General features: G+C 50.2%; 1 protein-coding gene across 4 annotated transcripts in view; it reads left to right on the top strand.

Moving 5' to 3' along the window:
• The window catches only part of ZFYVE27 (zinc finger FYVE-type containing 27), a 91,204-nt gene that overhangs the window by 37,620 nt on the left and 27,603 nt on the right, over nucleotides 1-25,981 (top strand). For 2 of the 4 annotated variants that reach the window (XM_059169260.1, XM_059169262.1), the window contains 2 exons: nucleotides 313-393; nucleotides 1,230-1,309. In XM_059169260.1, the coding sequence (XP_059025243.1) occupies nucleotides 313-393; nucleotides 1,230-1,300 (152 nt within the window). In that variant the 3' untranslated portion in view covers nucleotides 1,301-1,309. Of the gene's footprint in view, nucleotides 1-312; nucleotides 394-1,229; nucleotides 1,310-12,124; nucleotides 12,169-25,981 lie in introns of those variants that run through there. The other 2 variants (XM_059169263.1, XM_059169261.1) reach the window with 2 other exon arrangements.

The raw sequence follows: 25,981 nt of genomic DNA, 5'->3' as shown, positions 1-25,981 counted from the left end.
CCTTTTTATTGCCTGCTTTAGCGATTCTCCAGATGTGGTCAGGGTTCACCAGAGGGTCCCCAAGTCCTTTTCAGGGAGTCTACAAGGTCATAATTGTATGCGATTTAAAGAGTCACTCTAAGTACAAGATAGATCAATGGAACTTAAGGTAACAGAGTAAGAAAAGTTTATGGTTCTACGTTACAATTCAGGTTCAGGTTCTACATTACAACCAACATTTAAGGAATGGCCACATGGCAATTTTTTAGTAGTATCAAAGAAGAGTATTTACAGTGTTTGAAAAGGCTGTTAAAATATTATTCTCTTTTGCAGCTACATTTCCGTGTGAGGCCAAATTTTCTTCATATACTGTGACCAAAACAACATGCAACGACAGATCGAATGCAGAAGGAGGTATGAAATTCTGAGTCTAGTAAGCCAAATGTGAAAGAGATTTGCAAAAATCAAGAGAATGCCACTCTTTTCACTATTTTTTGTTTTGTGAAATATACTTATTTTTCACAGAATTTGTTATTTATCTTCACATATAACTGGTTTATTTTTCTTACTTTGTTACTTATTTTTGTTACTTTCGCTCAGTTTTAATTTTAAACATGCTAAGTGTAAAAACACCTAAACGAGGGGCACCCGGGTGGCTCACTGGGTTAAAGCCTCTGCCTTCAGCTCAGGTCTTGATCCCAGGGTCCTGGGATCGAGCCCCACATCAGATTCTCTGCTCAAGGGGGAGCCTGCTTCCCTTCCTCTCTCTCTGCCTGCCTCTCTGCCTACTTGTGATCTCTGTCAAATAAATAAATAAAATCTTAAAAAAAAAAAAAAAACACCTAAATGAAAGGTCTGTAATTTAAACACTTGAATCTTTTTTTTTTTTTTTTAAAGGTTTTATTTATTTTACAGAGAGAGAGAGAGGCAGTGAGAGAGTTAATACAAACAGGGGTACTAGGAGAGGGAGAAGCAGAAGCAGGCTTCCTACTGAGCAGGGAGCCCAATGCGGGGCTGGATCCCAGGATCCTCGAATCATGACCTGAGCTGAAGGCAGACACTTAGTGACTGAGCCATCCAGATGCCCTAAAACCTCACTCATTTTTAAGAGTGTAAAGGGTTCCTGAGACCAGAAAGTTTAAGAACTGCTGGTTTACTTATTGTGTTCATTTCTTTTCTTTCTTTCTTTCTTTCTTTCTTTCTTTCTTTCTTTCTTTCTTTCTTTCTTTCTTTCTTTCTTTCTTTCTAAGTAATCCCTACACCCAGCATGGGGCTGAAACTCAGAACCGCGAGATCAAGAGTTGCATACTGCACCGACTGAGCCAGCCAGGTGCCCCTATTCTATTCATTTTCGATAGAGGTGTATAAAATCTACTTTGATTGTGGGTTTACTATTTTTTCCTTTTTTTGAATCAGTTTTGCTCTATATACTCTGAAGCTATGTTGTTACGAGCATAAGGGTTCATGACCATTATCTGTTCTGGTTGGATTATAATTTCTATCTGTATGAAATAGCTTTCTTCGTTCCTTTTAATGCTTTGTCTTGGGAATAATCATTCCATGCACGAACATTAAACTAGAGCCTGCTGCGGGCCAGGCATATGCATGAAACAGTCTTGGTTCCCATCCTGTGGAGGACATGGACACACAAAGGCAAGGTAGTGTGGCAGGAAGTGTCTGGGCTTTGCGTCAGACTGACTGGTGGCGAATTCTGGCCACTTGCTGGCTGTGCATCCTTGGACGTATGTCTGTTGAACTTTGAACCTTGTTTTCTTCATGTGTAGACTGAGGTGAAGAACATTTTTTTACTGGGTGTTAGTTAAGACTTACGGAAGCAAGGGAAGAGAGGAGCACCCAGCAGAGTGCCTGGCGTATGGGAGCATTGTGATTAGCATGGTAATGGAGCCATGAGTGGGAGATCTGCCCCATTCATGCCTCCCAAGGCCCCACCGGGAGGGGCAGTGCATGGCAGTGGGGAGTGTACCAAGCTTGGACTTAAAAGATCTCAGTTGTGTGTTTTCAACTTAATAGCAAGTCCTCCCAGCCCCAAATGCTCAGTGTCAGTTTCCTTATTGGTGAGATGGGGAGGACCACCTCTGCTCACATTTTCTGGGCCATCCTGAGGAGCAAATGAAATAAGGAAGAAGGAGGAGGTGGAGAGGATGACGGGGGTGAGGCTGGCTTTGTTGCCTGCCCAAGGTGGGGCCTCTTCGGTCCTAGCCTGTGAGCACGGTCCACCGGCCCAGGTTCACCTGCCTCCCAGGAGGGCTGTGATGCCCAAGGTGATGAGACAGAATCTTGTCCTTATTTCAGAGTCTTCGGGAATTATCTGCCTTTTATGATCTCAGTGCTCCCCCTTGGGAATACCTGTCTTCACAGCAGGGGCTCCTGAGTGCTCAGCAAGAAGTCCAGCCTGAGTGGCCTGTGTAATTAGGAGAACTCACAGAGCGAGCAGGGCCCCATTGCTATTGCCCTTCAACGTCCCCCATCCCAACCATTGTCTGTAAGAGGAAACTAGAACTTGGCCTTCCTGACTCTCAGTCCAGTCCTCTTACTACAGCACTGTTTCGCTTTCCATCATTTAGGTTTGTTGATTGTAAAGTCAGCATCTGCCCCAGAGGTCCCCAGCCCCACCCACAGAGCCTTCCTGCTATGCAGACTGTGCTCTGGGAAGCAGTTTGGGGGGGCATGTTTCAAGGATCTCTGAGTGCCCTGGTAGCCATGGGGTCCTGCTCACAGAGAGGCTGGAGCTGGGCTCACTGTCATTGAATTAAGTGGCCAGGGAGGCAAGTCACGGTCCTCCCTTCTATGACCCTGGACACTGGCAGGCACACTCACTGGATATCATCGGTGAGTCTCACTGGAACCAAAGCAGAGGCAAGCTTGTCTTGGACTGGGGCATATCTTCGCTTAAGGAAGCCTATCTGAAGTGCAGCAGGAGGGGTGTGGATGGGCACTGCTGGTATTCTCTGGCCAGGGCTGGGGGTGTAGAGGAGGCTTTTGCCCTGGGTTCCCAGCATACCTGGGGCCCCCAGGGTCTGGCTAGTAGGCAACCGCAGCTAGAAGCATATCAGAGAGGCAGCTAAATGTTTTGGCTAAGGCCAAGAACTCTGAAGTAGGACTGAATTCTAATTTCAGCAATGCTACTTGACCTTGGGCAGGTTATTGAACCTCTCTGTGCTTCAGCTTTCTCATCTGCAAAATGAGGATAATAACGGTAATTCCTTTTAGGATTATTTAGAGGATTAGAGTTCATTTAACAATTGCTTACGGCAGTGCAGACAGGAAAAGCTATCTACACACAGTTGCTAGTTAATACTATTGAGACTGGCTGACAGTGGTCTTTAGACACTTACCAAAATTCCATTGCTCCTTGCTCCTAAGTTTCTCTTAAATCCACCTGTGCTCTCCCTCCTCCCACTTGTCCTTCCTCACTGCTCAGGGCTGCTCTCTGGTCTCATCATTTTCTGCTCTGCAGGAGGGAACCGGTCACTTCACACTGCTGACCTGTTAGCCTCTCCCTTCAGCTCTGGTCCCTCAGATGCTCTGGTTGTTTGTAGTGTCAAGTTCTTCCCAAGACTCTGGAAGGCTAGACCTCTTCACTGGGCTTGCTCATGGAACCTGAACTCCCCTTTGTGGCCTCCTCATGTTGGTCATCATGGCATTGGGTCTATTGTCTTAATTTCTGGCATCCCTGTAGACAGAGAGCTCCACAAGGGCAAGAGCTCCATTTCTCTTGCTCCTAGCGCACTGCCAGGCACATAACAGGTGCTCAATAAATGCTGTATGAATGAATGACTGAATGGGTGGACAACTGTTTGGTGGGAGGAAGTGTCAGAAGAAAGGAGACTTTGGAGCGAGCCAGGTTCAGGCTGGAGCTAGCTTCCGCTAACCTTTTTTGGTCTCTGTTGGAATTCTTGGGAGGCCCAAGGAAGATCAGGAGGGTTATAGGGTGACTGTGAGGAGAGGTGGGGACCAAGGGAAGTCCAGTTGTGGAGTATTTCATGCTTGTTCAGGGATTGGGGGTGAGGGACAAGCCCCCAAGGCTCATGTTGACTTCTCTCCCTCTTTCCCTCCCCTCTCTCTGACATGTGTTTAGGACATCCTAGGTGCCCGGCATCATGCCTGGTATCTGTGCTTTCCTTTCATGATCTCAATAGGTATTATTACCCCCATTTAATAGGAGAAAACTGAGACCCAGAGAGGTTCTGTAACTTACTATAATCACACAGCTACAAACCAGAACCAGAACTTGGAGTTCCCTCTGTGGCTTGTGTATTCCTGCCTACATGTGAGAAGTGGCTAGGGGTTCCATCCTACTGAGCCCTGACCCCAACTCTCTTGCAGAAAAGGAGGGTCCTAGGGCCAGAGACTTCCATGGGACTCAAGTGACCGAGGCTGTCAGCAGGTTTGACCCTGGTTGGCCAGGCCACTGCCCCTGAGGGAGCTCAAGATCTAGAGGGGCAGCTATGCAACGCACAAGTACATGAACACTAGCACAACATCCCTGTGGGGAAGTAGAGAGGTGCCCCCAAAGCCTCATCTCTGTGGAAAGGAGAATAAGCACTGGACACAGAGTCAAAGGTACCTCGTATCATGCTTTGCTTCCACCACTTGTGGGCTGTGGGAACTCAGGTCAGACACAGTTCCTTGTGCTTTAGTTTTTCTGTTGGCAAAGCAGGCACTTTCTGCTGCAGACTTGTGGGGGGAGATTAAATGAGAAATACCTGAAGATGCTTAAAAGTGCTGTGGCCTAAGTGTTTGGAGTTTTGTGTCGTCACGGGGTGCGGGGGGGCGCGGGTAAGGCACGTGTGCACAGCCTCCACTCTTCCAGCCCAGCTACGGCTGTGTGGGCCCTTAGGACCCCAGATTTCTAAGATGTTTCCTTTGAAAGCTATTCGCTATTCCGGTGGTTCCTGACCACCCAGGTGTGTGAAGGCACTAATAAAGGTTCATAAACTATTCTCCATGTTTCCCCAAATCAACACAGAACGGTTCATTTGCCTGTAAATAAAACAACAGATTTCTTTGCTTTTGGCTGGAATTACATGCTCTCAGGATGGAGCTCCTTCTCTCATGCTGAACAGGAGTAGATTGGCAGCCCATGCATCTTTGATTACTTTGGAAAACAGAGGCTGGGTGAGGGACATGAGCGGCCTGGCAAGGGGAACTGTAGGTCAGAGAGGCCCCAGGGGGCCTTTGTGCTCAGGGTTTAGGGGAGGAAGTCAGGAAGCCCCCAGGAGGTGCTGGAGGGCAGGACAGCAGAGGGGAAACCCAGGGCACGAGTGGTAGGAGTGGGGGCCAGCTGTTGGGGGAACCCTGGGCAAACAATGGCCTCATTAAGGAGAGGGTGCTGGTGGGGAGGAGCCCAGCAGGGCCAGGGAATCTCCAGTCCACTACCCTACCCAATGGAGCAATTGTCTTCTGCTGGGAGGGAGCTGGGGCCTGAGCCTGGGAACTGCTGGACGCTTGCCCTGAGGGCCATTGAGGTGGTCTCAGCTCTTTTCCTGGATTCAGAATGGCTCTTCTGTGCTGAGGGTTCAGGCCACGGCAGGGGCTACCTGGCCCTTGTTCTTCCGGCTGGCGGGTTAGGGTGTCGGGGTTCATACAAGCCTCTCTGAAAAGGGGTCCCTACTTGCCTCCTCCCCACCTCTGGGAACCTGAGGTCCTGGTGGGGTTGGTCTCAAGCTACTATTTGTGGTTTTCCTCTTCTCCAGTCGCCTGCCGCACTGTGGCCTTGGGCTGGTTGCTTGACTTCTCAGGGCCCAGTTGTTTCAGCTATAAAGCTGGGGAGCATTGGGCTAGAAGTTCTCAGCTGCATGGATAGCCGGCCCCACCCTGCCTGTGTAGGGTGGCGAGGGAGCCTGGGGCTGACGTTGGCATTTATTGGCAGGGGCCAGGGATGCCTAACTCCAGCCCAGCCCTGCACGACCAAGAGTCGTCCTGTCCCAAAGGCTGAGAGAGAGACCCTGTGGAGAAGCACTCATAAATCAGTGCTTTTCACCACTGGTGTTTTTAAAGTAAGGCGATCCTGTTTTCAAATGATGTGGCTTGTGGGAACCCCTCAGATAAAATAGATGAGAGGGGGCAAGTGTGGTTAGGACTGGGGCTGGGCCCAGAGCCCAACCCAGGGGGCGTTCCCAGAGCCCGCAGTGCGCCCGTCCAGCGTGAACTCTCCCTGGGGCTCATGCCGCTGGTGGGGCCCGATTCCGCTACTCTGGGTGTTCTGACTGGTGGGCATCTGTTCCCGTCCGTGCGCTGTACCTGGTGTTAGACCTCACCGCTGCGTATGCCCCGTGGTGGTTCTGTTTTTGTTGGATTGTTAGAGGTGCAATGGGTCGACGAGGTTTGGGGTTACCTGTGAATTGTCCTGGCCTCCTTGGGCTCCCTGCACTGGGCTGGCCGACGTGGGCCATCGCACGGCACACCCGACAGCCAGGGGAGGAGAGAGGTTCCCACATTCGGATTGCTGCTGGGTCACCTGCAGATTCTAGTTGAACACATGTCATCCCAGGTGGATCTGAGGCAGTGGCCTGGGGACCAGGATGAGAAACGCTGGCCTTGGAGGGGTCCTCCCCCAGCTGCTTGCAGCCATTCTCCAAGGCTCATGGGCCTCCTTGAGGCTGAAATGAAAGAACTCTCCCTTCTAGAGGCTCCTTACAACCTGCTTCCTGTGCCTGGGGGTCAGCTTTGGGAGGTACTTGTCCCTCTCACCTTCCGCAGCACCCAGCTGATTAACACCGGTGTTAGCAGACATTGTGCATCCCAGGCTGGGCCGGGCAGGAGTGCTTTATCATCTCATTTAAACCTCTCAGCAATGCCAACAAGCAGATGTTCTTATCACTGCTGTTTACAGATGAGAAATCAAAGGTGATTGAGGAACTTGCCTGCGGTCACACAGCTGGGAATCTTCCAGAGGCACTACACACATTTGCACACCGACTGGGCAGCCAGTCTGTCCCTCCGTCTGGGATTTCATAATCCTGCTTCAGTGAGCCTGGCACAGTGCTGCTGTTAGTATTATTATCAGCAGGGACTTGGTCTGAAGACTTTCCAGAGGTTTGCACTTCCTGGGAGGTCCTCATGAGGACAGTGGCTGAGAGCTGTGGGTGTCCCGGCAGGATAATTCTCCTTTACCAGGTTTGGGAGTCACATCTGATATCTTGCTTCATCCTTCAGCGACTGAAGGAGGTCTGTGTGATCAGTCCCCGTTTTGCAGAGGAGGAAATTGAGGCTCAGAGAGCTGAGGAACGATGTCCGGGTCACTCAGGCAGTACAGTGACGAATGGAACCCAGCAGAGCTCTGACTCCCCCCGACATTCCGTGTTTTTTGCTGCCCCACGGGTCTGGATTGTGCCAAGGTCAGGAACATTTCTAGGCCTTTTTAGCCTGAAGTGTGCCCCTCCCCGACTCCCCACCCAGCCACCCCAAGGACTCTGAAGACAGCTCAGGGTCCACTAGAGACAGGGGTCTGTGCCCTCTTGACCGGGTTCTGTGGCCCGGCAGCTTGGGGTCAGGGAAAGGTGCATTCTTTCCCTCCACTCGCATTACCCAGCCTCTGGCTTCCTGGAATTTTTGTGAAAATTCCAAATCACTTGGCAATGTCAGTCCTCTTCCCCACATTTTTTGCAAACAGGAACTAAACACCCTTCACCTTCCAGATTGCACCCGTTCACACCCTTTTCCATTTGAGTCTGGTGCCAGTGCCCATTCAGGACAAAGCAGACGGGAGGTGAAACCAAGTCTGGTATGTGAGCAGGACAGCCAGATGGTCAGGGACTTGAGTCGTCACTTCTGGGCCCAGCTCTGAGGGAGGCAGAGAGGGCCCCAGACCTGATGCCTGTAGGCCCTAGACCAAATCCCTGTCCCATCACTTCCTGTGCAAGCTCAGGCTTGGACATCCCCTCTCTGGGTTTCCCCACCTCTTAAAGGAAAATAATGATGCCATGCTGGTGAGAGGGTCGGAGAAGGTAATGGACGTGAAGAAGTCTTATCACTATTATCATTTGATTACCTGGAGATCAGGGTTCTTTTTGTTTATTTATTTTTATTTTTTAAAAGATTTTATTTATTTATTTGACAGATAGAGATCACAAGTAGGCAGACAGGCAGGCAGAGAGAGAGGAGGAAGCAGGCTCCCTGCTGAGGAGAGAGCCTGATGCCGGGCTCAATCACAGGACCCTGGGATCATGACCTAAGCTGAAGACAGAGGCTTTAACCTACTGAGCCACCCAGGTGCCCCTGTTTTTGTTTTTCTTAAAGATTTTATTTATTTATTTGAGAGAGAGAGAGAGATCGAGAAAACAAGAAAGAGCATGATTAGGGAGCCTGACACTGGGCTCGATCCCAGCACCCTGAGATCATGACCTGAGCCAAAGGCAGACACTTAACTGATTGAGCCACCCAGGTGCCCCTAGAATCACATTTGTTTAAAAACCTGCAGTGGTAGAAATTTGTTCTATCTGTGCTCTTCAGTGTGGTAGCCACTGGCTGTGTGTCGCTCCTGGGCATTGGAGATGTGGCTTGTGCTACCAAGGAGCTGAACTTTTAAGTTAATTGAACATTTTTAGCTAGATGAAATTCACATAAGATACAATCAGCCATTTATTGACGTGAACAGTTCAGGAGCGGATAGCACATTCGCAGTGTACGGCAGCCACCGCGTCTAGTTCTAGAATATTTTCATCACTCTGTCCACGTGAAGCACCCGTGCCCCCTGCCCGCAGCCCCTGGAAGCCAGCCAGCCCCTCTCTGTCCCTGTGGATTTGGCGATTCTGGGCATTGCATGTAAATGAAATCCTACAGCATGTGACCTTTCACGCCAGCTTCTCTCGCTTGAGCAGATTGTTTTCATGGTGCATCTGTGTTGCAGTGTGTGTCAGTGCTGCAGTCCTTTCTAATGGCTGGATCATGATCATTAATTTTAGTTAATTTTAATTTAAATTGTCACATGGGGCTGGTGGCTACTGTACTGGACAGCCAGGAACTTCTCGAGTCCTGCCGGGCAAGTGACGAGACAGAACCTGCAGGTGTTTGCTGGTCCCTGATAGGACCCTGGGGGAGAGTAGAAGGAGCTAGGAGGATAAAGAGGTGGGGACATGTGCCCCAGGGTCCCCAGAGGAGCTCAAAGCTGTGGCCAATGACGAACATGTTCTGTGAACTCATTCCATCCTCACAGCACCCTTGACCTTGACATAGCTCTGTCTTTCCATCATTCCCATTTCATGGAGGGGAAGACAGAGGTTCAGAGTGATTAAGTCACTTGCTCAAGTTCACACAGGCTGCTAAGTGGGAAGAAATGAGTCTCTGAACCCAGGTCTGGTCCCTTCCTAGGCCCAGATCTTCACCACAGGCTGTCTGATCTTTTCACCCTGATCCTGGGAGCTGCCTAGATGAAGGCAGATCTGGGACCCCAGCTGCACCCACATAACTGGAGGCAGGGCTTTCTAGCACCATCCCCTGTCAGCCTTTTTGAGCTGAGAACTGCCTCATTGAGAGTCAGGAAGGGGTGGCTGACGGGACACATCAGAACAAGATGAGGGAGTAGGCTCCATCCATTCCCCATTGTTCATCCATAAGTAACCTGGCCTGTCGGGGCTCCCAGTGCCCTCTTTGGGCCCCCCACTATTAATTGATCTGGGAAAGAGACTCTGTTAATTGCAGACCCAGAGTAAACAGCGCTGGGATAAATGGGGCTGATAGCAGATAGCTTTCCTTGGCTGTGCTGCCCTTTGCCCTTTGGGAAGGGACAGTGGGAAGAGGCAGAGAATCAGGGGAAAGGAGTGGTCCTAGGAATGTCTTTGGAGTGGGGGAGGGAAGACTGGCTGTGGGGCCCCAGAGAGTTCATCTGTATGCCCTTCTGGAAATAAAGTCCTCTGCTGGGCTTCTTATTTGCTGTACCCAGTAAAGCAGTGGGGTTTGGGGTCCAGTGAGACTCTGACATCCATCTTTCTTCATCCTACCCCTTATCCCTCCATCCATCCATCCCTCTGTCCATCTATCCATCTCTTCGTGCCTCTCTTACAGCATCCTTCCTTCCTTTCCTACATTGGTCCACTCTTCCCTTTTATTCAGCTGCTTTTCTTTCCTTCTCCCCTTCATTCATCCATTTCCCCTTATCCTATCTACTCATCTGAAAGTCCCTCCCCCTCACTCACCCCTCCCCTCCCAGCCCTCACTCATCTTCACATCCCTCCTGCCTCCTACAGAGCGACCACGTGCTCCTTGAGAAAGCTAGGGAAGAGGTCGGTGGGAGTCCCCTGAGCCATGGGGTTCTGGGTGCAGGCCCCGCATGCGCCTGGTGGAGTTAACTGCCTGACTTCAGATGTGCTGGCCACTGGCTCAAGGTTAGATTGGAGTCTCTCCATCCCTTGGGGAGAAGAGAACCTTGTTCTTTCAGCCTCGGGGCCACATGACTGACTATCCAAGGCGGGCACCTGGGGAGCAGGAGCAATCACACCTAGGCAGTGGAGTAAGCTGGGCACAGCAGAAGATCAGCCGTAGCCTGGCAGTCTGTGACTCAGGAGGCCTTCCTCTCCCAGAGCACAGCCTAGATTTGGGGATTGGTTCTGGGAGCAGCCACATGCATCAACTTGAACCCTGTGGTCAGAGTATGGTGTCTCACTCTCTCTGGGAACCCAAAGCCCACACTCCCAATAGACGTGGAGCCATCCCAACAGCTTTCCAGAAGTTTCATCCTAGCCCAGCTGTGGGGAGGCCAGAGATCATAACAGCATGTTCACAAAGAAATTGAGGCTGAGTGGGAAGGGGTTTTCTAAAGCTTTATAGCTAGATAAATAAATCCCTAAACCCGCTGTCAGGTCACTCAATAAAATACTATCAGACCTGCAACCCTGTTTCTAAACCCCAAATTTAGGCCCATTTTATAGATGGTGCATCTGAAGCTGGAGTGGGAGGTCCCTTCCTAGTTCGCGCATGGACTGGTGGGTGGTCGAGACTTTGGCTAGCCAAGTGGGGCAGGTCAGCCCCAGAGTAGGCACAGGCCCAAGAACTCCCAGAGTTGACACTAGCCCCAAGTAACAGTGGTTACCATTTCCTGAGCTCCTATTACACGTTAGGCGTGGTCTCGAGTGGTTTACACATTCTGCAGTGACTCAGTTCAAGTAGGAGAGCAAGATGGCAGCTGGAGAACAGACCCCTCGGTGCCCTCTCCTCCCGCTCCCCGCCCTCCTGCGGACCTCTCAGGTTGATCTGAGGGGCAGAATGTGTCCTCCTGGGGCCCTGCCACTACCCAATAATCCCTAACTGCAGCAGCTGGGAGATAAGATAGCACCAGCTCATTAATCAAGACAGCCGGGCAGGGAGGGCGGGGGTGGGGTGAGACAACACCGCCTCACAGGTAGAGATAAGCCCCCTCCTCCTGGCTCCCTCAGGGGCTGGGACCACGGAGGGTGCTGGGAAGTTTGGCCTCTGGTTCCAGCCCTGGGTGTCTGGGTGGGTGGATGGGGCCCACAGCGGACCCTGGGGCAGGTGTCGCTGAGAAAGGCAACCCCTGTGTGCAGGCTGGATTGAGAGAAGCCAGGAGACCTGGGTTCCCGCTCAGGGCTTCCTGATTGCCTCTGTGTCCTTACATGAGCCACTGCACCTCTCTGGATGCCTTTCTATGTCTGGACGAATGGCAGGGGGTGCTGGACTAGATGCCTTGGGGACGGGGGCTCTTTCACCGTGAACATGCTCCGTGACAGCACTGAGGGAGGATGGGCTCCCCTGACAGGAGAGAGAGGACACAAGCACTGGCTTGGCTAAGGGACGCACGCAGGCTGGGTGGGATTTGTCCTGGAGCCCGTGTTAGTCACGCTCACCGGAGAGAGCAAGCGTGTGGTGACAGTGGCGGGGGCCTGTGTGGGACAGGAACGGGGAATGGCCTTTGAGCCTCTATGCCCTTCAGGAGGCCACACCGCATACCGGTTAAGAAGTTGGAGTTTGATGCAGGTCCTGCCCTGTGTGGTCTTCAGTAGGTAATTCAACCTTTGGTACCTCAGTTTCCCCATCTGTGCAATGAAGGTGATAGTATTTCCCTCTTGAGGGTGGTGTTGGGAGGATAAATGGAAAGTGCTTGGCTCCATGTCTGGCTGATGGCAAGTGCTCAGTAAGTATTAGTTATCCTTCTTTCTTTCATGGCCAGGAACCTCTTCCATGCAGATGTCCCTGTGATCACAGCTGTGAAGGAGCCTGGGGCAGTTTGACTCCCCAGCAGCGGCTGTCCAACGATGCTGATTCTAAAGGATGTTGCTTCTATTTTTATAACTAATAAACGACAAACTTAAAACAGCAAACGTTTATGATCTCCCCGGCGGCTGTGGGTTCGGAACTCAGGAGTGGAATGGAGGGTAGTTCTGACCCAGGATCTCTGATGAGGTTGCAGTCAAGCTGTTGGCTGGGGCTGGAAGACTGCTTCCAAGTTCACGCATGTGGCTGCTAGACGGAAGCCATATGGACAGCCCGAGTGTCCCCACAACATGGCAGCTGGCTTCCCTGGAGCGACTGATCTAGAAGCAGACATGGAGGGAATGTACCTTTTACTGCCTGCTCTCTGAAGCACCCACCCTCACTTGCACTTGACTCCATTCATCAGCAGCAAGGCTGGCCCCCATTCGAGGGAAGGGAGGAATATCAGAACCCATGGTGACGCTGTTGTAACCACGAACAGCAACAGCTCTTCTGGGCCCAGGTGTTCCGTGCTGGGAACTGGACACCGGGAATCTCTAATCCCCACAACTGCTTTCTAAGTCAGGAATGATGTTTCTTTTGCAGATGAAAATGTATTGGTTCAGAGAGGTTAAGTGATTTGCCCAAGGTCACACAGCCAGGAGGTGCCCATCATGCTGCTTTATCTTGGGACTCCGCCATTCCCCACCCCAGGTGCTACCCCTAGTTTCAGCTGCACCTGAGCCAGCCTTGGCTTTGAAGCCCCACGTGACCATCAAGAGTAGTGAGGCCTTCTTGGATTAGGACTAGAAAGAGTATATGAGGCACGCGTGCACAGGTCACGCGAAGAACAAGGACTTGTAGAGATGCCCTGACTGGGGTTCGAATTCTACCTCTGCTGCTTACTTTGTGCCTCAGTTTCCTCAATCCTGTGGCAGAAGTAATAGCATCCACCCGGCGTGACTGCGGCAGGCATAGACGAGGGGCATGTGTAGTAGGCATATATGCAGCACTAGGTGTTACGATCGCGGGATAAAACCAGGTAGCTCGAGGGCTGCCTCCCCTGTGAGTCATGTGCTCTCCGCGTGGAAGCAATGTCTCCTTCCTGGTCTGGAGTTTCCCAACCAGCCCATGCTCAGCAGAGAGCACCTGCCGCCTGATGCTGCTTCGCCAGCCCTGCGAGTGGAGTGGAGGTAATGTACTCCAGGCTCCCGAGCCAGAGGGCTCCCAAGCCCACGGGCCTGACTCAGGCAGGCTCCTGACCTCCCCTAACACCTTCCTACCCTGGGTCTTTCTAGGTTCAGAGGTTTCTTCTGCCCTCCCTGCCTTGCCAGCATCTCCCCAGAGCGCGGCTCTCCATGCACTTGCCCACTTCTGCCAGCAGAGGGAGCAGGTGTAGTGTCTGGGAATGTGGGAGGTGCCAGGCCGCCGGGCAGGTGCTGCTTCTGTCTGGGAAGGTCTCAGTGGGGTGGAATGCGGTGATTCGCAGCACAGCTGGGAAGAGTGGGCTTCATCTCCCTGTATCCCCCGCAAGGGAGCAGTGTCTGGGGCCCTGGAGCCCAGGAGATGAGGCCGTGGGAGAGGAGGAGAAAGGATGGAGTTTCCTGGGCCTCAGAATGTATCTCAGCACCTGTGGCCCCTGGGATCTGGAGGAGGAAGAGAAGTTACCATTTTTCACTCTGATCCACTCAGCCAGTGTCCTGGAGTGAGTGCCTCCTGTGTGCCCAGAGCCCCGGCAGGCACTGGGAGCCCTCGTCAGATGCGGACTGTCACAGTGCTGGTGGGAAGGCCGGGCCAAGGCCAGCTGTGACAGAAGGGTCACAGCAAGTGTGTTGCGGAGAGGGTTGGGCCAGGGGGCGCTGGGCCAGGCTGTGAGTGGGGACCCGCGTCTCCCTGTGCCTGCCTAGTGAGCTGCTGTGGTCAAGCGTGAGCATTGATGAGTCAGTGAGGGGACTGCCCACCCCCCCACGTGCCCTTCTTAGCTGCAGGGTCCTGTTGTCACCAGAAATCACTGCAAGTCACCGTAACAACTGTTCAGTGACAGCAGGGAGGGCGTGGCTGGCATCCACCAGCCACCTGCAGGATCAGTGGTGGAAACAAAACCGCCAGGGCCCAAGTCAGACAGGCCTGGCCTGCAGCCTGGCTCGGCCACTTGCTAACAGTGGGATCCCGGCCAGGACACCTCACTCCTCCATTCTGGCCCGTGCAGGCCATGGTGAGGATTTCCTGGGTAGGGTGAGTCTCTGGCCAGTGGGGAGGCCTCAGGCACACGTATTAGTTTTCTGTTGCTGCTGTAACAAATCTCCACAGATTTAGCAGCTTGAAACAAACAGTACATATTTATGACCTGAGTTTCTGTCAGTCGGGCTGGGGAGCACAGCATGGGCTAGCTGGGTCCTCTGCTTAAGTTCAGGGTCTCATGAGGTTGTGATCAAGGTGTCAGCTAGGGGTGGGGTCATCAGGGGCTTCAGATCCTCTTTCAAGCATGTGTGACTTTTGGCAGAATTAGCTTCCTCATAGCTATGGAGTTCATGGAGGCTGTGTCTTCAAGGCTAGCAGAAGAAACCTTTCTTTCAAGGGACCGGTCACCTTCTTTAAGAGAACTCACCTGATTAGGTCAGGCCCACCCAGTATAATCTCCCTTTTGATGAATTCAAAGTCAAAAGATTGTAATAGTCCATTATATTCACTGGTCCCACCCACAGTCAAGGTGAGGGGATTATTCAGGCCACGTACACCAGGTGGCAGGAATCTCAGCAGCCATCTGAGAGTTATGAACATAATGAATTTATTTTGACTAATAATCGTGTAATAATCAGTAGCAATCTTTTTTAAAAAAGATTTTATTTATTGGGGCACCTGAGGGGCTCTGTTGGTTGGGCAGCTGCTTTTGGCTGGGCTTGTGATCCCAGGGTCTTGGGATGGAGCCCCATGTCAGGCTTCTCTGCTCAGCAGGGAGTCTGCTCCTCCCTCTCCCTCTGACCCTCCCCGCTGCTTGTGCTTGGGCACATGCACGTTTGGGTGCGCTCTCTCTCTCTGATAAATAAAAAATCTGAAAAAAAAGATTTTATTTATTTATTTACTTTAGAGAGAGAGGAAGAGCGAGCATAGCAGTGGGGAGGGATGGGGGGAGGAAGAGAATGTCAAGCAGATTGAACTGAGTGTAGAGCCCGACATGAGGCTCAATGTCAAGACTCTGAGATCATGACCTGATCTGAAACCAAGACTTGGACACGTAACTGACTGAGCCCCCCAGGCATCCTAGTAATAATTATTTTCTTAATTTGTTGTACAGTCTTGAAAAAAGCGAACAGAAGAAATTTCAATTTTCAAGCTACTGTTCAAATTCGGTAGGATATTTCACGTATAAACAAATATTGTGCTTACCAAACAAAAGCATTCTATTTGTCAGTTCTACTTCACGGTTTTGGATTTTAAACACAACGCAAACCTCCAAGTGGTCCTAGAGAAAAACAGAATTGAAGAAACTCAAGTTCTATTTTGTTTTGTTTTGTTTTCACCCTCAGTTGGCTGTCATTCTTTATTCTGGATTTACCGTCGAAAGGCAGGAATGTCCAATATCCTAGGGTTTGGGGACACAAACCGCATCTGAATGATTCTGACTGTTTAGGAGCTCATCCTAGAAGCACACATGTGGGAAGCAAGCAAGATGTCCCTTCAGCGGTTGAATGGATGAACTGTGAGATAACCAGCCAGTGGAATGTTATTCAGTGAGAGAAAGAAATTATCTATCGAGCCATGAAAAAGACATGGAGGAACGTTAAATGCGTATTGCTAAGGGAAGGAAGCCGGTCTGGAAAGGCTGCGTACTGTGTGATTGCAGCCCTGTGACATTCTGGAAAAGGCCAAGCTAGGGAGACAGTAAAGATCAGTGGTTGCAGGGAGGGGCCTGGTGGAGCACAGGGGATTTTTAGGGCCGTGAAACTCTTTTATATGATACTGGAATGGTGAATACACTGTACATTTGTTAAAATGCATAGAACTTCCCCTCACTCTTTAGTGAGCCCTAATGTAAACTATGGATTTTAGTTAATGATAGTCTATCAATATTGGTTCATCAGTTCAACAAATGTACCACATTAATGCAAGTCATTAGTAATACGGGAGAGCATGGGCATTCAGTTTTCCTGTAAACCTAAAACTGCTCTAAAATAATGAAGTATATTAATTAAAAAAAATATGCACACGTAGCTAAGTCTGTCTGTCTGTATCAAAGACTGCCCAAATAACCGGGAACTCTCTTGAATTAGCTATCAGGTGGAATGCATGCTTATGAAAGGCTGGGTACTGAAGACCGGCCAAGGGGAAGTTCACATGTATTAAAGCACAACTGTAACAGCAGCACTTGGTTTAGAACTTAGACCAACAACAGACTTTTTTAGGGAAGAGTTATTTTATTGCTAATGTAGCTTAAAATTGCTGCTTGGTTATCATAAAGTGGAGACTGATTTCTTCTTCTTTTTTTTTTTTTAAAGATTTTATTTATTTATTTGACAGACAGATCACAAGTAGGCAGAGAGGCAGGCAGAGAGAGAGAGAGAGAGAGAGGGAAGCAGGCTCCCTGCTGAGCAGAGAGCCTGATGCGGGGCTTGATCCCAGGACCCTGAGATCATGACCCAAGCTGAAGGCAGTGCCTTAACCCACTGAGCCACCCAGGCGCCCCAGGGACTGACTTCTTTTGACTGCTTGTGCTGTGTGGCCCACAAGCTTGGAATTCAATTCTCCGTATTCTCCGTCTTTCGGTCATGGGTCACTGCGGGTGGGAGGGGTGCTTTGCACCTCATGAGGCCCTGTTGCTGACAGGCAGGAAAGGAACTATTACTCTTCTCGTGTCTTTTCAAAACTTAATTTTCAACAGACTTTGTTTTTTTAAGCAGTTTCAGGCTCACAGCCAAACTGTGGGGAAAATACGGAGGTTCCCAGATGCCCCCCTTTCCTCACGCCACACCCCACAGGCTCCCTTACCGTGGGCATCCCCCGCCACAGCGGTCCATCCGGACAGGTGAGGGACCTATGTCCATTGTCACTCAGTCCGTAGTCGTTTACGTGAGGGCTCACTCTTGCTGTTGTCGTGCTCTGAATTCGCCACTGTAGTTTCATGCAGAATCGTTTCACTGCCCTAAAATCCCCTGTGTGCCAACTCTTCACAACTCTTCACCTCCTTCCTCCATCACCCCTGGCAACCACTGATCTCTTTTATCGCCTCCATAGTGTTGCTTTTCCAGAATGTCATAGAACTGGAATCAGATTGGCTTCTTTGACTTTGCGATAACATATTTAAACTTTTTCCATGTCTTTTTGTGGCTTGATAGCTTATTTCTCTGTCTCGTTGAATAATATCCTGTTGCCTGGATGTGTCACAGTTTCTTCTCTTGAGTTGCGTGTGCTTTCCTAAGGCAGTCAGTCCCTGGCAAGGGGGAATTGCCACACATGACAAGTGTCAGTTTTGGAGCAGAAGACAGTCCAGCCTCCCGGAAAACTCAAGCTGCCTGACACAGGAAAACACATTTTTTTTTTTTCTAAGATTCCACTTATTTATTTGACACAGAGAGATCACAAGTAGGCAGAGAGGCAGGCAGAGAGAGAGGGGAGCAGGGAACCCGCCGCGGGGCTCGATCCCAGGACCCTGAGATCATGACCTGAGCTAAAGGTAGAGGCTTAACTCACTGAGCCACCTAGGCGCCCCAGGAAAACAATTTTTTTTTTTTTTTAAGATTTTATTTATTTGAGAGAGAGACAGTGAGAGAGAGCATGAGCAAGGAGAAGGTCAGAGGGAGAAGCAGACTCCCCATGGAGCTGGGAGCCCGATGCGGGACTTGATCCCGGGACTCCAGGATCATGACCTGAGCTGAAAGCAGTCGTCCAACCAACTGAGCCACCCAGGCGCCCCGGAAAACAATTTTTGAAGGGTTATTTAATGAGGATGGCATGGGGACATAGTGGTTGGGTGGGTACCCAACAATGTTTGCTTCAAAAACCACATTTTCTTCCTCCCCCACCAACTTCATCTTCTATTAGATCTTTTTTTTTTTTTTTTGGTCTGTAAAACAGTGTGTCTTAGAAAGTCTGAAATATGCATAATAGTGAAATAAAACAAAACTCGCCCACAACCCCAAATCCTGGTGATTACTCTTGTTAGCATTGTATTGTGTTTCCTTCTAGAATTTTCTGTGTAGTTAGAGTGACACACATAATGAGACATGAAATCAGGATTCTTCCTACTGCAGTTCTGGCTGAGGCATGAAGACAAAGACTCCCAGTGCAGAAGTACTTGTAGGCCATACACTGTGGTTGAGAACCAGGGAGGGCGCCTTTACACTGAGGACAAAAGAGGATTACGAACTGGAGATCTGGGGAACTTTTGAGAGAATTTCTTTGTAGAAAGCTGTGTTATGAGTCGCAACCCCTTGGGCAGTTGGGGCCCCAAACCCAAAGGGAGGGTTTCCTCTTACCTCAAACCTGGCATGGTGAGCTTCATGGAGACTGCCAGGGGAACATGATATATGTCTCCTGGGGTTGGGGGTGGAGCGCCCAGGAGGCCATGTCTGACATCAGTCTAGGGAGTCCAAAGGTGGATCTGTGGCTTTCAACTTGAGAAAGCAGAGTGAGGAGGGAGGAAGTGAAGATCTGCTCTGGGAGCCAAGATCTGCTCTGGGAGCTTCTGTGGACGGTGAGGCAAAGGAGGTGTGCACATTCCCTGTGCACCAATGAGGGCTGTGCGTGAGGGGAGGGGTGGCCTGGAGCTGCTTTAGATTTGGTTTGAGAGGCCCACCCTGGTGACAGGAACCCACCTGAGAATCCGTATGACTAGGCCACTGGAAACCAGATGCGTAAAGTGCAGTTTAAAACTTCAGAGGTGTTCCTGGGGACCCCTCCGAGGTCTTTGCTTTGTTTTCCCAGACTTCTTGGGCTCCTCCCCCTGGTGTCTCTCAACAGCCTCCCTGTCTGGTGTCCCCACCCTGCTCTCTGTAGCTACTCTTCCCCACCTCCCAACTCCAGACCCCTTCCCGTGTCTTGCAAAACTTTGCTATCTCAGGCTTCAGTTAGATGCCAGTGGGCATCCCTCCTCAGGATTTGGCTGGTTGAAAATTAGCAGAGGGCTTTGACAGAGGGTAACTTTAGGTTTTTTTTTTTTTTCCCACCCCAGGGCTTGTGACCAGTGTTCTACTTACTTAAGGGCAAAACATTTCATTCCTATAACAAACTCCCACAGAATAGATTCATGTGAAGAACACCTGGTCACATGCTTTTTGTTCTATCCTTCTAGGACTTCTATTAACATGATGATACTCTGGGGCATCTGGGTGGCTCAGTGAGTTGGGCCTCTGCCTTCAGCTCAGGTCATGATCTCAGGATCCTGGGATTGAGCCCTGCATCGGGTTCTCTGCTTAGCAGGGAGCCTGCTTCCCCCCTCTCTCTCTGCCTGCCTCTCTGCCTACTTGTGACCTCTCTCTTTCTGCCAAATAAATAAACAAATAAAATCTTTTTTAAAAAAGCATGCTACTCCTTCTTGCTCTGTGTTCTAGGTCTCCAATGCTATTGTATTTTTCATGTTTAATCTCTGTGGGCTGCATTTTGGGTAGTTTCTTTCCACCTAACTTCTAGTTCACTATTTCTCTTTTTAGCTATATCTAATCTGCGGTCCACCCTGTGCCTTGAGATCCCAATTTCATTTCTTTTCAGAGCTGGAATTTCTATTTGGTTCTTTTCAAATCTGCTATGTCTCTCTTACAGTTTTTAGTTCCCTGCCAGGTTTTTCAAGTTTGCTTTTGTTCTTCTTTTTTTGAACACAGTACACAAAGTTGTTTTTAGTGTGTGTCTGATAATACCAATACTTCATGTACTTTTGGGTCTGTTTCTATGGTCTGCTGTTTCTTTGGTTCTTCTTATGGAGGTTGGAATAATATTTTGAAGTCTTGGATTCAAAATCCAGAAAGTATTTTTATTTGCTTCAGCCAAGAGCTTGGGGGTTACTGTTCTGGGACCAGTACAGTTCAACTCCAAGGCTTGATGCTGCCAAGTAAGAAATCAGGGTAGGAGTCTTGTGAGGGCTGATTTATGTCAAGTTCACTCCCCAACTTTTCTGCATCCCATCTAGGGTGTGTTGTCCCAATTCTGTGCAGGACATGGGTTTTCAGAGTTTCCACCTCCGACAGACTCTTGTTTTCACTTCTTTCCTTTGATGCTGAGGGTATTCACAGCCCAGCTCCTGCCCTGTGTCTATTTCTTTTGGGTGGGCCAGTGTCCTCTGGATAAAAGCAACTGGTAGGCTGGGCATATCTCTGAATACTTGTCTTCTCCCAGATCATAGCCTGGCAGTTCCTTAGTACTTTGCAGTCTTTAGTGTTTTCAAGACAATGTTTGTCTGAGTTTTTGGACCACCATCCATTCATTGTCCTCAGTGGAGAACCGGCCTGAATTACTTTGTTCACTGTGACCGGGAGTTCACATGAAGAATGAGTGACCATGACCTTATTACTTGAGAAACAGTAACCCTGGCCTTATTCACTAAAGGAGATCTTGCTTCCTTCCTGGGCTTATTTTCATCACAAAGAGCCCACACGGATCACCCAGGAACTCATCCGTGTGGGTCATGTGGGATGAGTGGCCCCGTCCTCATACAGTTAATCTCTCGGGTCCAGTTTTTCTCTTGCGACCAGCAGAAGTAGCAAGAGATTTGGTTTCAGTCCTGGATTTGCCTCTTCCTTGCCGTGAATAGGAAGTTATTTCCTCTTTTAGGCCTTTGGGTTCTTAATAGTTTGTACAGATCATGGGATTATGAATCAGATCTCCTAAGCTTATCTCCCAAGATAATGACTGAAATTCCCAACATGCTGCTTGACATACTTAGATGCTTAAACCACATTTGCGGGATATTAATCTGGATGAATTACATGATTATATCAATTTAGGAAAATCTCCCAAATAACAGGAGCTTTAAAAGGAGTTTACTTTTGTTTCATGTAACCGACATCTGACACTTTTCAGGGCCTTGGACTCTTCCATCTTGCTGCTCCTGTATCCCTTGTGTGTTGTCTCATGGCCCGAGTTCCGGCTCAGGCTCCCTCTGAGGTTTATGTAGGAGGAGGAGGAAGTCAGGAAAAGGGCACCCCTCCCATTCAGGGAGACTTCTTGGCAGTCCAGCCCAGTATGCCTGCTTAATCTCACGAGCCCAGCTTTGCATGCCGCTTACATGGGGCTGCTGGGGAAACGGGGAGATGGAATCTCTGAGCTGGGTGGCACTTGGCTCTTGGCTATTCGGAGGGCTCTTTTTATAAGGAAGACAAGGGAAAGGGAAACCAATCGGCAACTGGCAGCTTCTGCCACAGTGACCTTGACTGAATCACTTTTCTTCATTGAATTTCAGTTTCCTTTGCTATAGAAACTGATGGCGATGGGCAGGGGGCACTGCTGGCATTTTGGGTAGCACCCCAAATCTTCACCTTGCAGAACTGTTCTAATGCAATGCAGAATCTCTGGGCCACACCAATAGTATCCCTTGGCATTGTGACCACCAAAACAACCCCACTCTTTTCTAACGACCCCTAGGGGACAGTACTGCTCCCTGTTGGGACCCCTGGACAGGAAGATCCTGAAGTCCTTCTAAGAGTGGCATTCTGTGAGAGCCTGTGTTTCCCTGATGCTTGGGTCTCAGTGACTTCCTTTGTCAAATGGACAAACAGAGAGGGGGACGATGGGAGGCAAGTATCTGTGTCTTCAGTCCTCTAGCGTTGGAGGAAGAAAGGAATCATTATGCAGCTAGACTCAAGGTCACTGGCCTCCAGGTGGTCAGAGAAGGAGAAAGGACAGAAGGCAGAAGGGCCCAGGACAGAACTTTCCAAGGAATGAGAAGGAGGGGAGGCTGAAACCCAGAACACCTGGTCCCAGCAGGGGCCCACTGCCCCTCCCCAAGGCCCTTCACTGTGCCCCTGACCTGAGCCTTCTCCTGAGAAGCTGGCATACTGGCCTCTGTCTGTCAGGATGCCCTCATTAGCGGCTTCCATGTCCATTGGCGGGATCTCATAAGTAGGGCCCATCTGACCTTTGGGGTAGCAGATGCTATGTTTGGCAGGGCTGATCAAAGAACCTGGGCCCAGTCCCTTGCTGCCAGGGGGTGGCGGTTAGCTACGTCATGGTGTGTTCACACCAGTAGGTTCTGATGGAGCCGGAGGGAGGAAGTGTAAGGCTCGAGCATCCTGTGGCCCGGGTTCCTACACTAATTTAATTGTGTGACATTGAACAAGACCTTTTTGTCTTGTTTGTTTGCTCACCTGCACAATGTGGGTTCTGATAGGACCTGCCTCACCGTGTCGCCCAGTCCTGGGAGAGCATGGAGAGTGGTGCCGGCATGCAGTTGGCAGTCAGTAAGTGCTGGTCCCTGCGCATCTGGGCAGAGCTCCCCTCTCCATTAGATTCTGATGCTTGCTCTGTGGTTTCCGGGGCTTAAGCAACTTGCCCCGGTTGGCCAGACTTGTGCTCTGCCACCCCACGGTGAAGAGAGGCAGTCCTCTGACGGAATGGGGAGTGAGCCAGCTGAGGCCACACAGCAACCAGAGCCAAGCCGAGCTCCACTCAGAATGGGCATCCGGGCCCCTTGCTGCCTTCTGCTGTGGCCCTCACAGGTCTGGAGCTCAGAGAGCCGCCGCCCTGCCCCCGTGCAAACAGAGGCAGGTGTGGGCTCGTGGGTGCTGCTATGAGTGTTGCCTTCAACTGTGTCTTGTAGCCCGAGGGATGAGTGGACCCAGTCTGAGGCAAAACATTCTTGGAGCCCCCAGGCCGTAAGCAGGGAGGTTTTGAGGGGCTCGTGAATGGGTTCCCTTGAGGTAGCCAGCAGCTCAGAGCCTGACTCGCTTGTCACTGAGGATGGGGTGCACCCAGTGTGAAGGGAGTGAGTCTCCCTGGCCGGGCAGGCAGGACTGGGCCCGGCAGGCACAGAGCGAAGCCAACAACCCCTGTTCGGGGTACCTCTGACCCCTGCCACAGCCCTGTTCCTGCTGCCCTTGGCTCCCTGCTCCTGGGGTGGGGGAGAGGGAGAGGGGGGACAGTGGCTGGAGGGCCACAGGGGCTGGCGGGGTCCCCAGCACCGGTCCTGGTTGTAACATTCATCATCACTGAGAATAACATTTAAGCTAATATAATAATAATAGCACGCTCATTATAGATGTCGATGATTAATGATGATGAATTAACAATGAGAAGAACTATTCGTTTTTGGTGCTTACTATGTGCCAGGCTTCAAGCCAAGTGTGTTGTATGAACTATCTCCTTTCATCTCATGAGGAAGGACACATCAGTCCTGTTTTCAGAGAGGAAACTGCATGATGAGGGCAAAGTGACTCGTTCACGGTCGTGCAGCGAAGGGTGGAGTCTGGGACCGGATCCCGTGGTGTCCCTGTGTGAACCTTCATGCCATGGAGCAGCCGTGAACCGCTTTACCTCTCTGGCCTTCCTTTCGGTCATTGGCAAAAAAGGCTTTAAATACTCTCATCCTGATGACGTCACAGGGTCATGATTAGCGCGGACTGAATAAGAGATGTAACAAACATTTGCAAATTCATCCGTTATTCAATCAATAGTGATTTATCGAGCCCTGATTTTGTGCCCATCACATCACTCTTCTGGAGACCAGAGGTGCCGCAGTGAACAGAATAAGCCAGTTCTCTGTGTTGGCCGCGTCCAGCACCAGTGTGGGGTGGGTCGGGAGACACATAATAACCAAGTTGATGAATGACAAGCATGGTGATTCCTCATAGTGCTCAGCTCTAAATTCAGTAAGAGAGGTGATGGGTCTCACTCTACTTCGGGTGGGTTGGGAGAGAGGGGCCCGCTGAGCAGGTAACACTTGGGGGAAATCTGCTGATGTAATGAGCGAGCCGTGGGGAGTTATGGGTGAGGGGCAGAGAGGAAGGGCTGGCTGGGGGCAGAGCCTGGTGAGAGGAGGGGAAGGCAGTATGAGAAGGGGACAGAGTCGATGATCAGAAGTCTTGTGGACATCGGCAGGGAAGCTTGGACTTTATTCTCAGGGCAATGGGGACCCAGTTGTATTGGTTAGAAATACATGTGTTGCAGAAAACCAGACCCCCAGTGGCTTAAACAAATAGAAGTTTATTTTTATTTTCCTTACTTGGAAAGAAGCCTGCAGCAAGTTCAAGCCTTGCTGATGTTTGGGCTGACACCCTGCCACCACTGGGCCTGTCCTGGGTGGTTGTCAGTGGCTGCAGCTGCTCAAGACACCCTTATCGACGTATAAAGCGGATTCCGCTCACTTCTCATTAAGCAGAGCACTCCTGGCGGCAGAGGAGGCCAGAAAGGGAGTCCAGCGTAGGAAGGAGCTTTTCTGGCCCTGGCATGGAGGCAGGCAGGAGAGCTAGGGTGGGCGGCTGGCTGTGGGTCAAGCCAGCCGTGTCTGCGGTTCCTCACAGGCGTAGAATGTTCTGGGCTGGGGCCTGAGATGCTGTTTTTCAGGCAAGCTCTCCAGAAATGCCGATGTGGCTGGTCTGCTGCCCACACATGGAGGAGCACAGGGAGACACCACTGGAGAGTTTCAAGGAAGAAAGTGGATTCCTAATTTCTGTGGTTCTGTGGGCAGTGCAGTGTAGGGGCAAGAAGGGACACCAAGAGACTAGTTAAGAGGCCAGAAATCATAGTCACTTGTGTTAAAGTGTGGTGGCAAGGGAGATGGCACTGCTGGGTGTGTTAAAAATTGTTTTTATTTTTAATTTTTAGAATTGTGAGAAGGTATACATACACTTGATCATTTTAGCCATTCTTAAGCATATAATTCAGGCATTAAGGACATTCACAATGTATGCAACCATTACCACCATCTATTTCCAGAACTTTCATATCGTCCCAACTTTTTTTTTAATCAGCTGTACTCTTTAAGTACTAACTCCTCGTTCCTCCTTCCCACCCCAGTCCCTCGTAGCCTCTATTCCATTGCTGCCCCGATGAGTGTGACTGCTCTCGGTACTCAGACAATATTTGTCATTTTGTGACTGCTTTTTTCACGTAGCATAATATCCTGAAGGTTCAGTATGGATTAGAACTTCATTCCTTTTAAAGGCTGAATAATATTCCCTGCTGTGGATGGATCACATTGTGTTCACTCATTCACCTGGGATGGCCATTTGGGTTGTTTACACCTTTTGGCTACAGTGAGATGTGGGCTGTGAACTTGGTGTGTGAGGAGCTGTTTGAGTCCCGTGGTTAGTTCTGAGATCTGTTTTGGACGGGGGCCCGCAGAACTTGCTGGAAGTAGAAAGGAGGGGCATGAATAGAATTAAGGACGACTAGTGTTGGGTTTGGCGATGATGGTGGCATTTATTAAGATGGGGAAGAAGCTGTAAAGTGCTCTGCAAACATCGGGCAGTATCATGATTTTATTCGGGATTGTTTTAAGCAATCCTCATCCTCAACAACGAAATTGCCCTAGTAAAGGCAACAAAACAATACTTTAGTAGGTCATACACCTGGGGCCTGGGCCATCAGGTTCCATATTCCTTTGATAACTGCCTGATTTAAATCAGGAGTTGGCACGCGATGGCCCACAGCCCAAATCCAGCCCACCACCTGGCCTCCTACAGCCCGAGAACTAAGAATGGTTTTCACAGCTTTAAATGTAAATGTGAAAAAAAAAAAGACCATGTAGCCCTTTAGCTAGAACTGTTGTTCAGTTTTGCCTCTTGGCTTTCCAAATCTAAAATATTTACTATCTGGCCCTTCGCAGAAAAAGATTGCCGACTCTCGACCTAAATTAATTGGTTTGGCTTGGCCTGTAGAATTGCGCTCGAGGGCAAGCGAAGAAACAGGA

The sequence above is a fragment of the Mustela lutreola genome, chromosome 4 (genome assembly GCF_030435805.1).
Source record: "Mustela lutreola isolate mMusLut2 chromosome 4, mMusLut2.pri, whole genome shotgun sequence".
Lineage (NCBI taxonomy): Eukaryota > Metazoa > Chordata > Mammalia > Carnivora > Mustelidae > Mustela > Mustela lutreola.
Note: the sequence above shows the minus strand (reverse complement) of the source record. Positions and strands in the feature narration are given on the sequence as shown.